This window comes from Pinus tabuliformis, chromosome 7 (genome assembly GCF_031772625.1).
Source record: "Pinus tabuliformis cultivar Carrire ecotype Pingquan chromosome 7, CPIR1, whole genome shotgun sequence".
Taxonomy (NCBI): Eukaryota; Viridiplantae; Streptophyta; class Pinopsida; order Pinales; family Pinaceae; genus Pinus; species Pinus tabuliformis.
In genome coordinates this window covers 523813737-523825886 of record NC_142293.1, presented here as the reverse complement: position 1 = coordinate 523825886, position 12150 = coordinate 523813737, and the positions used below count along the sequence as shown (strand labels likewise).

Genomic DNA, 12150 nt, shown 5'->3' with positions numbered 1-12150 from the left:
ATGGTTGGAGTGCTGAGATGATCTACTTGCAGATCTGAAAATTAAAAAACAGAGAATCATAGAACAGACTGTAGACAAAACAAAGAATCACAGAACAGACTGTAGACACAAACACTGGAATAACACAGGTCTGTAAATAATACCACTAACTTTATTATGAAGAAGAGATGAGCATTTTATAAACAATGCAATCATTCTCTTTATTACAAAAGATAAAATCCAACTGCATAATTAGATAAAGTCAATATATTTTAGATGTTTCCTTTTTCCAAGTTTTTCAGATGTTTCCCTCTTTTCTATTCTTGGATGTTTCCAATGAAATAGTACGCTTTTTCTTGGTTGCCCAATCAGTGAGATGTTGCTGATTTTTGTGTCCTTTCTCGTTGCCCAATTCCTCCCTATTTAGATCAGGAAGCGTCTCGGCTTCCTTCACCAACTGAGGGAAATTGCGTTGCAATGTTTCTGCATTGATCCATTTTGCCTGTGCTGGTGTGTGTCCCTTCTGACCAACCAAAAATGAGAAGTATGGCTGATGTCATGTATCCCGTTTCTTGAAGTCCAAAATTGTATCTTTGAGCAGAGGAGGCTGAAAATCTGGAATATTATCAACCGGATGATGAATTGTAACAGATTCCTCAAGGAGAGGTGGTTCAAACAGTTTGAGATTATTAACATTAAGAACATCGTGGATGCCAAGCTGGGAAGGCAACTCCAATCGATATGCATTTTCTCCAATACGTTCCAGAATAGTATATGGGCCATATCTCAGAGGGTGCAACTTATGATGCTGGCCCTTGAAGCGTTGCTTGTCCAACAAGAGCCACACATGATCTCCAGGTTGAAAAGACAAGTGTGTTCACTGCTTCTCATGTCTCTGTTTGGCACGATCTTGGGATGCTTGCAAAGCAGTAGTTACTTGAGCTTGGCGTTGAGAAATGGAGTGTATAAAATGATGAGCTGATTTTGGTTCCTGTTGTTGATGTGCAGACCCAAAAGGGGTGATTGTCAATGGCATCTCAGAGGGTGCACTTGGTTGAAACCTAGAGCAAACCTCAAAAGGTGAGAAACCAGTTGAGGAGTGTGTTGCTCGATTGTAACTATGTTGAATGATGTGCAAATATGTATCCCACTGTTTGTTTTTGGAAAAGTAGCTGCGAAGTGAGTGAACCAAAGTACGATTGACAACTTCGGTTTGTCCATCTATTTTGTCCGCAAGTGCCTCAGAATGGTATGCCACAGGGTGGCCTCCCTGTTTAAGAACAGCTCCAATGGCGAATTGAGAGGCATCAGTTTCCATCTCAAATGGTTGATTCATATCTGGCAAGTGAAGAACAGGAGCAGAGCATAAGGCACTCTTGAGTTGAGCAAAATGGTGCTCAGATTCGGCATCCCAAATAAACTTTGCTTGATGAGACAACTGGTGCAAAGGGCGAGCCAACTGTGAAAAATGAGAGACAAACTTTCTGTAGAAATTAATACCTCCCATGAAGCTCTTGACGTCATGTGCATTGGAAGGGGCTGGCCATTGTGCCAAGGCTTGTACACGAGAGGGATCTGGGCGAACCCCTTTGTTGTCAATAATAAATCCGAAATATTGAACTGATGTTTGTCCAAAATAGGATTTCTTTTCTTCGACCTGAAGGTGATGTGCTCGCAATAACTCAAGTATGGTGCGAACATGCTGAAGATGGTCTTCCCAAGATTTACTGAATACTAAAATGTCATCAAGGTAGATGACCACAAACTTACCCAAATGTGCCCTGAAAACATCATTAATGAATCTGATAAAGGTGGCTGGTGCGTTGGTCAGTCCAAATGGCATGACCAACCATTCAAATAGCCCAAAATTTGTTTTAAAAGCAGTTTTCCATGTGTCGGCTGCATGTATGCGAACTTGATGGTAGCCTGCAGTTAAATCCATCTTTGTGAAGAAACAAATCCCGTGTAAATGGTCCAACAAATCCTCAATGCGGGGAAGGGGGTAGCGGTTTTTAACAGTGGCTTTATTAAGGGCTCGATAGTCTTTCACGAGGCACCATTCAGAAGTATCTTTTTTTGGAATAATAAAAGCTAGAGATGCACATGGCGAGGATGACGTCTGAATATGACCGAATGTCAACAATTCTTCAATTTGGTGTTCTATCTCAGTTGCCTCTCGAGGAGCAAGGCGATAAGATGGGGCATTGGGTAAGGAAGCGCCATGAATAAGATCAATGTGGTGTTCAACAGAGCGTGCTGCAGGCAGCCCTGTGGGTTGGGTGAAGACATCTGCAAATTCATGGAGTAGAGGAGCCATTGAAGGAGGGACTGGATTGGTGAGGTTGTCTGGCTTGACAGGGCGAACCAAGCACAAAGAAACATCTTGGTTTAAATTGACTCTCATAATGGAAGCTTTGACAATGGAAGGTTGGGTTGATGTGCTAGCTGAGGATGTGAGCACATAGGTGGGCCCAGCATGCTGCAAGTGGTATTGGTGATCTGTAGCATGATAAATAGCATGTCGAGCCTCTTGGTATGGAATTCCTAGCAATAAACCAGCACAACCTAGAGGAGAAACATCACATACCACAATATCACGAAAAGGTCCAATAGCAAAGGTGATAGCACAACATTGTGAGATGGTAAGACGAGGACCATCCTTTCTGACCCAACCGAGCTGATACGGGTGGGGGTGAGGAGTGGTGGGAAGGCAAAGGCGTTCAACTAAGTCTTGTGACACAAGATTCTTTTGACTCCCATTGTCAAGAATAAGCGTGGCCAACTCATGTTTGATTTGACAATTATGGGTAAACAAAGGCGTAACAGAGGTGTTTGTTGCATTAGCAGTCATGAGGATGAGAGAGGGGTCCACTTCTGTCGGATTTTCGAGAGAAACAGCTAGAAGTGGGGTAGTGGCCTTTGGTTGTTCGACCTCTGTAAAAAGAGTTTTCTGGGGGTGGAGATTTTTCAATACTCGACAATCTACAGAAGCATGTGAGTTGGTCTTGTGAAATGTGCACCAGGGGGTGCGGTGAGGTGTGGGGGATGAGGCAGAGGCGAAATTAGAAGAATCAAAGAAAGATGGACCATTTCTGGCTTGAGGATATCGGATTTGAGTACCCACTTTGCGTTCCACCGCTAGGGCCTGAATAAAGGCCTTGTCTAATGAAGCACTATCAAACAACTCAACTTCACGACGAAGAAGCATTAGCAAACCAGAATTAAATTTGATAATTAGTACCTCTTCTGGATCGGATATATGGAGTTGAATGCACAACTTGCAGAAGACATCAATGTAGGCTTGCACTGATTGATTGGGTAGTTGTCGAAGCTGCAACCATTTGGCAATGAGATTTTGTATATACCCTGGAGGATAGAAGCATTCACTTAAGGCCTCACAAAAGAGATTCCAAGATGTGATAGGCGTCGATTTGGGCTCAGCTTGTTGTCCAAGTTCCACAACCAAGGGCATATTCTCAAGATGAGTATCCCACCATGTTTGTGCTAGGCCTTCCAATTGTAGACTGGCGATCTGAAGTTTCATCTCCTCGTCCATTGTTGGACAGGTTCTAAAATAGTTGGAGAGGCTGCGGATCCAAGAATCAACAGTCTCACCATTCATTTTCCCTAAGAATTTGGGCAGTTGAAAGCGTGTATCAAGCTGCATTTGCCCTGGAGGGCGTTGTTGTTGTTGCAGCGTAATTAGCTCTTGAAGAGCCCTAGCTAAATCATTCACTGGCGAGTCTACATGGAAGGGCTCTTGACGCTCTTGACGGGGCGGCATGATTTTCATCCACTGAATGGAGTGAAATGTATGACCCTGAAAAAAAAAAAAAAAATCTTCGAACAGGTGGATGGCTTCCAAGATCTTTTGCTCTGATACCAATTGATCTACTTGCAGATCTGAAAATTAAAAAAACAGAGAATCACATAACAGACTGTAGACAAAATAGAGAATCACAGAACAGACTGTAGACACAAACACTGGAATAACATAGGTCTGTAAATAATACCACTAAATTTATTATGAAGAAGAGATGAGCATTTTATAAACAATGCAATCATTCTCTTTATTACAAAAGATAAAATCCAACTGCATAATTAGATAAAGTCAATATATTTTAGATGTTTCCTTTTTCCTAGTTTTTCATATGTTTCCCTCTTTTCTATTCTTGGATGTTTCCAATGAAATAGTATGCTTTTTATTGGTTGCCCAATCAGTGAGATGTTGCTGATTTTTGTGTCCTTTCTGGTTGCCCATGAGAGCTAGAAGGGAGAGGATTAGCTGATGGACAAGTTTGTGAAGTCGAGCTAACAGCAAGAGCCATTGCATGTATAGGATAACTAGCTTAGAAGTAATTTGACAAGGGAGAGGAGGAGTCAGATGGGGTTGAGGGTGTAGATTGGAGCGTTCCTCTACTGCTGCCCCTTCTGCTACGCATTCACTGGCTTAGTTGAGGCATAATGGCATGGGGAGAAAGGGATTGACTATGAGAAGGAGGCACTGAGTGGGAATCAAAGGCAGAAGGCTTAGATGGTCAGGTTGCATACCAGGCTGTGTGAACAGTGGTTTCCCTCTTAGCATGTTGTATCACCTACCTATTGTTGTGGGGGTGCTTAGCTCCATGAAAACCAGGGGAGGCAGAGGAGCAGAAATAGACAAGGATGTGGGCCGAATAGCACTTGATATCTCCATGATGCAGAGCCTAGGCGAGATGGCACTGGTAAGTTGGTTTGAGTGCCACATTGAATGGCATTTATGAATGCTATGAGACAGTTTTATTACACTGTGTGTTCTTACCTATGGCTCTGTGGCTATGCCACTTGTAGGCCCTTTTCTCTGCCATCACATCATCCCTTGTGAACATAGGCATGGCAAATTTTAGGAAATTATTATAGATGAAGTAAATTTCATTTTGTATATGTAGGGTAGTGCCCTAAATAATCATCTAAAATATAAAAACCAAACATGTATAAAGTCATTTTCATGTCCAAAATAAATGTCTATCAGTAGAGATCTTCCAATTGTCCAAAATATATAGCCCTTGCTTTAAATAGTGTGTGCATTGGATTTTCTTTGAGTATAAATATAACCACATGAAATCTGTGTTGGAAATAATACTGAGAGGGGGGGGTGAATCAGTATTATCTAGCAATTTAATAAATCTTCCTTATTTGATCTTTGAATTATTTTAGCATGTCAGTACCATAAAATAATGAGCATGAAAAACAGATAGTCACACCAAAGAACACAAGATGTAAGGTGGAAACCCAATGTGGGTGAAAACCACCTGCTGCAATATGTCTCTATCTTCTTTCAATTTAGAAACTTCTTTTACAATGATTTTGTACTGGTGCAGTCCTTTACCAGTACGCAGACTGCAACCTGCAGAGAGCTACAACTCTCTCTCTCTCTCGTTTTCCAGTCTACTCCTGGAAGGGAGCTACAACCCCCTACTTCTTTTCATAAAGCATCAGATAATCAACAAGTACATAACAGATATAGATCACTACAGATATCAGATCAGCAACAACAGAACTAACCCAGAACACCTTATCAATAGAGAAATTCAATCAACAGAACATCTTAAAATAGAGACGCAGTTTTTCTTTCTGTGGCCTGTGACCAGACGCCGTTAACCTTCTGCTACTCTGCGTCCACACGCAGATATCCTTCTGCTCCGCTGCGTGCCCACGCACTATTCCTTTGACTGCTCTGCGTTCTGTTGCTTCAGGGACGCACCCAAAGATACTATCGCGCCGCGTCTTTCGCTACAGAGACACACCTGAAAACACTATCGCGCTGCGTCTTTTTGCTTCAGAGACGCACCTGAACCTTGATCGCCCTGCGTCCCCACGCAGGTCTCTCTCTACTGTTCTGCGTCTCGGCGCACTTGCCCTTTACAGTACCTGCGTCCCGACGCACTTTCCCTTCACTGAACCTGCGACCCTTTAGATATAAATGATATGAAGGCTTCAGAACAAACCCAAATAGTCAGATCTACAGATCTGATCATGCGCCATAGAGATCACAGTCCATTAGAAGATTCGCCCTCTTAGATCTGGACTAGATCTCACCAAATAAGATATTCAACCCAAGACAATTGCTCAATCCAAATGAACTCCTTTGCTTTATATAGGCAAGCTCCTCCCCAAAACATGGAACAATACCACGAGCCGACACCATAGAAACATAAAACCGTCGGCTAGATACCACACAAGAAACCCCCACGTGCTTTTCTCTGCCTTGAAATGTGTGCACTGGGTAGACGCACCCCCTGAACGGCTGGCCGGCGTCCCTGGACGCGGGTTCTGCATAATATACCTACGGGGACGCACTTTCTGAACCGATTGCCTGCGTCCTTCTTAAATTTTCAACAAACTGAGAGCCTTACCACTGGAGTTGCCATCAAGTACAACATCTGTAACATACAGTCATACCAGATAACATAATGCCAACAATCTCCCCCTTTGGACTTGATGGCAACCTCAATCTTACAAGCTTCAGCTTCATTCTCCCCCTTTGACATCAAGGGCAAAGGGTATGCTCCCCCTTAGCTCATGCTCCTCCAGATCTGCAACAAATAACCAAAAATCCACCATGAAAGAGATAGAGACATATTGCAGTTATTTCCAAGATCTCCTTCTCCATAATGCCAACAATGCATTATGTGCTCCCCCTGAGCCTTGTACCACCAATAAGAAGATGTTCAACAATAAGATGATGCATCAACAACCCCTAGCTTTTGCCTGAGGTATTCAAATGTGTCCCTGGGCAATGGTTTGGTGAGAATATCAGCAACTTGTTCCTTGGAAGGAACATACTCCAACTTGACTTTCTGTTCAAGCACTTGTTCCCGGAGAAAATGGTACTTGATTGGTATGTGCTTGGTTTTTGAATGCATAACAGGGTTCTTTGAGATGCTGATTGCACTTGTATTATCACATAGGATGGGGGTTGGTGGTGTACAAGTGATTTGAAAATCCTGCAAAGTCTGCATCATCCAAAGAAGTTGGGTGCAACAAGATGCAGCAGCAACATATTCCGCTTCAGCTGTAGACAAGGCGATCGAACTCTGTTTCTTGCTGAACCAAGATACCAGTCTGGAACCCATAAAGAACGCACCACCACTTGTGCTTTTCCTGTCATCCATGCTTCCGGCCCAATCTGCATCTGTATAAGCATGAAGAGTAAGATCTGTATCTCTAGGATACCATAAGCCATAATTTTGAGTCCCTTGAAGATATTTGAAGATTCTCTTTACTGCCTGAAGATGAGTCTCCTTCGGATTTGCCTGAAATCTTCCAGCTATTCCAACTGCATGCATGATGTCCGGTCGGGTACCTGTCAAATATAGTAAACTTCCAATCATAGATCTGTAGGTTGGTTGATGTACTGCTGCAGATTCATCATTTGCACTGAGACTACATCCTGTGACCATGGGTGTACATACTGGTTTTGCATCTTCCATGCCATATTTCTTCAAAATCTGTTTGAGATACTTGGTTTGAGATAAAAAGATTCCTCCTTCCTTTTGTTGGATTTGCAAACCAAGGAAATATGTCAGTTCTCCTAGCAAGGACATTTCAAATTCTTTCTGCATGACCGAGGCAAAACTTTGACTCATAGCTTCTTCATTGCTGCCAAAAATAATGTCATCTACATACACAACAAGTATTAGCAATTTGTCATTTTCAACTTTTATATACAGATTGCTATCTGCTGAACCTTTTGAAAAACCTTGTTGATGAAGATATTTGTCCAACCGGTAGTACCAAGCCCTTGGAGCTTGTTTGAGACCATAGAGAGCCTTTTCCAATCTGCATACAAGATTTGGATCATTTCCAAGAATGAACCCATCTGGCTGTTCAACGTACACTTCTTCTTCCAAGTCTCCATTCAGAAAGGCTGATTTCACGTCCATTTGAAATACTTTGAAGTTTTGAAAACTTGAGAGAGCAAGGAACATTCGGATGGCCTCAAGTCTTGCAACAGGAGCAAAAGTTTTTTCAAAGTCTATTCCTTCTTGCTGCGCATACCCTTTACAAACAAGTCTGGCTTTGTTTCTAATTACTTCTCCATTTTCATTCAATTTATTTTTGAAGACCCATTTTGTTCCGATAACATTCTTATCCTTTGGTCTAGGAACCAGCTCCCAAGTGTTGTTCTTTTCGATTTGCTCAAGTTCTTCATCCATCGCTTTTACCCAACATTCATCTTTGCATGCTTCTTTCACATTTTGTGGTTCAGTAGAGGATAGTAATGCCAAATAGCTTGAGGCTTCTGCAACTGTTCTTCTTGTTTGTACACCTGCTTCTTTTTGCCCCATAATCTGACATTCTAGATGATTCTTCTGAACATATCTGGATGGAGTTTTCTCTTCTATTCTTGTCTGCTCCTCTGGTTCTTCTTGAGGTTCTTCTTGAGGTTCTTCTTCTTCATCATTCTGTCTTTGAGGATAGCCTTCATCTTCTTCGATATCTTCCCGATGTACTTGCCTAGGAATGTATCTCTTCTCATCAACCACCACATCAATGCTGTCAACAATTCTGCCAAGTCTTTTATTGTAGCACTTGTATGCTTTGCTATGTGGAGAGTAACCAAGAAGAATGCCTTCATCTGCTCTAGGTTCAAGTTTGCCACGCTGCTCATCAGTATTCTTGATATAGCATTTGCTCCCAAAGATTTGAAGTGCTTTACCGAAGGAATTTTACCGCTCCAGAGCTCATGAGGAGTTTGAGTGCTGTTCACCCGGACATTTGTCTTGTTGACAATAATAACCGCAGCATGTGCAGCTTCACCCCAGAAAGTTGCGGGAGTTCCTGATTCATCAAGCATAGCACGAGCCATTTGTTGGATGGTTCTGTTCATTCTTTCAACAACTCCATTTTGCTGAGGAGTTCTAGCTGTAGAAAATTCTCTCCTTATGCCATGTTCATCACAGAAATCGAAAAATTCATTTGAAGTAAATTCCCCACCTCTGTCGGATCTGAGGCACTTAATTTTGTGACCTGATTCATTTTCAACCAAGGCTTTGAAGGATTTGAATTTTTCGAAAGCTTCATCTTTGTGCTTCATAAGTCCTAACCAGACAAACCTGGAGAAATCGTCAATAAATAATATCAAGTATTCCTCTCCTCTAGGTGTTCTTTTCCTGAAAGGACCACATGTATCTGTATGTACTAGCTCAAGAGGCATGCTAGCTGATCCTTCCTTCTCTGGAAAGTTAGTCCTGGTTTGTTTTCCAAACTGACATGATCTGCATATGGTGTTGTCAGGAATTTTGATATCTGGAAGATCGTGAACTGCCTGATATTTGCATGCTTTCCTTATTTGTGAGAAGCTTAGATGTCCCAACCTTCGATGCCACAACCAGTGTTCTTCATCCTTGCTCAGATAGCATTGTTGTTGTCCTTCTTCAAATATGTATAGATTATTTGGAGTTCTTTTGCCTTTGAGTACTGTTTTACCTGTATCAAGATCACGAACAAGACATCCATTCGATCTGAAAATAACCTCGGTTCTTTGATCACACATCTGGCTGACACTTAGAAGATTATGCTTCAATCCATCAACATACAAAACATTTCTAGCCTTGACCTTTTCTTTTAAAGGAGCAATCCCTTTTCCTTTTATAGTTGCAGGAGTATCATTTCCAAAAGAGACTTTCTTTCCTTTTTCTAGAACAGAATAAGATTCAAGTTTTTCTTTATCACCTGTCATATGCTTCGAACATCCACTGTCAATGTACCATAGATTTTCCTGTCCCTCTGCATAAAATGCTATTCCACATCTTTCTGTTTGAGGTTCCTTTATTCTCCATGTTTTGGTGCTTGAGGCTTGCTCCTTTTTCTGCTGAAACCTTCTCCTGCATTCAGATTCTTCATGACCAAAGTTATTGCAAATAGAACATTCGACTTCATTTTCAAGAACCGAAAAGTTGTTATAGGTCCTTTTTGTCATCCCTGTCATACTTCTTTGTTTTTGAGCTTCCCTAGTCATGATTGTTTTATATGCAACACATTGAGCTGCTTTGTGACCAAAATTATGGCAAGAAAAGCATTGTCCATTGAAGAAGCTTCTGCGGTTATTGAATCTACCTGCCAACTGATTGTAATTTCTATTTTCATCTATTCTTGAACCAAACTGAGAAGATTTTACCTGTGGCTGGTTGTAGCTTTTGTTCACCCTTAAGATGGATTTCCCCTGATAGTTTCTGTTTGTATTTTGTCCCTGCTTTACCTGATTATCTTCATTGTTCTTCTGCTCATTTCTTCTTGCCGCATCAAGATAACTTTTTGAGGAGGATGCTTGAGAGGTTTCTCCATTGTAACCCAAACCTGTCTTGTTTAGAGGAGACCGCTGCACATTGATAATCTCATCCAAAGTTTCAGATCCTTTGACAAACTTAAGATTAATAGCTTTTGTTTTCTCAATTTCTTTTCTGAGACCAACAATTTCACCTTCTAGTTTTTCAAGATGTTTTTCTTTTTCATCAATTTGAAATTGTAGAGTATCAATGATCACATTCTTTTCTTCTATACATCTCTTGAGTCTAGTAATTTCATCATAGAGGTTATTCACATCTACAACATCCTCATAATCATCATCTTCAAATGCCATTAACAACTTATATTTATTACCTTGTTCATCTTCATCACTGTTTGATAAACCATCACTATCTTCATGGGTGTAGTAGCTTTTCTTATTTGCACTTTGTTTCTTGTTCCATCTTGCAGGTTCCTTTCCTTTAGCCTTATAAGGACATTTTGCAGCATAATGACCTACTCTTCTACAAGAAAAGCATTTGAAAGGTATCTTACCTCTGAACCTTCCAGAACCCCTTTGAAGATTTCTGACAAAGTTTGATTCTTCTTCCTCTTCTTCTGGAACATGGCTTGCTTCATAGTAATCTTCTTTGCCTGATGCCTTAAAAGCAGCTTCCCTTCTGTCTGATGGACCTCCCTTTCTCATTTCATAAGCAGTTAGAATTCCATGTAGCTGAGACATAGTGAGAACACGGAGATTTTCCTTTTCTTCTATTGCAGATACTTTAGATTCAAACTTGGGGGATAATGATCTTAGAATCTTTTGAACTACTATAGCCTCTTTTATTTCTTCACCCAAATTTTTCATACAATTAACAATCTCATCTACCCGAAGAAAATAATTAGCAACACTTTCATCATTATACATCTTGAGAGTCTCATATTGAATCCTGAGAGTTTGAAGTTTAGCTTGTTTTACCTATTCATCTCCTTCATAGCTTGTGACCATTTTGTCCCATATCTCTTTTGCTGATTTGAAGTGCATTACCTTCATGAATTCTGTTTGGGATATACTTCCTAATAGAGTACTGACTGCTTTTGCATTTGTTTCATACTTCTTTTTCTCAGCTGGATCTGTAGGAGTAGCTGAAGGAAAAGCATAGCCTGTTTCTACAATGTCCCAAACTTCTGTACCAAGAGATTGAAGATATGCAGTAACTCTTACCTTCCAATAATTGAAGTTTGTCCCATCAAAAATCGGTGGCCTGATTGATGCTTCTCTCTCGTAGTTGCTCATGATGAACGATCTACCTTCAAGCGATCAAGCTTCTCTGAAGGACCTGCTCTGGTACCAATTGTTGGAAATAATACTGAGAGGGGGGGGTGAATCAGTATTATCTAGCAATTTAATAAATCTTCCTTATTTGATCTTTGAATTATTTTAGCATGTCAATACCATAAAATAATGAGCATGAAAAACAGATAGTCACACCAAAGAACACAAGATGTAAGGTGGAAACCCAATGTGGGTGAAAACCACCTGCTACAATATGTCTCTATCTTCTTTCAATTTAGAAACTTCTTTTACAATGATTTTGTACTGGTGCAGTCCTTTACCAGTACGCAGGCTGCAACCTACAGAGAGCTACAACTCTCTCTCTCTCTCGTTTTCCAGTCTACTCCTGGAAGGGAGCTACAACCCCCTACTTCTTTTCATAAAGCATCAGATAATCAACAAGTACATAACAGATATAGATCACTACAGATATCAGATCAGCAACAACAGAACTAACCCAGAACACCTTATCAATAGAGAAATTCAATCAATAGAACATCTTAAAACAGAGACGCAGTTTTTCTTTCTGTGGCCTGCGACCAGACGCCGTTAACCTTCTGCTACTC

General features: G+C 40.9%; 1 protein-coding gene across 1 annotated transcript; it reads right to left on the bottom strand.

The window, feature by feature from the left end:
* Window positions 1-535: 535 nt before the first annotated feature.
* LOC149248368 (uncharacterized) lies at window positions 536-3763 on the bottom strand. Its single transcript, XM_089449394.1, has 3 exons — window positions 1895-3763; window positions 1169-1438; window positions 536-805 (listed from the first exon to the last, which is right to left on the bottom strand). Exons 1-3 carry the CDS (start codon window positions 3761-3763, stop codon window positions 536-538), a joined length of 2409 nt encoding a protein of 802 aa, XP_089305520.1.
* Window positions 3764-12150: the final 8387 nt, after the last annotated feature.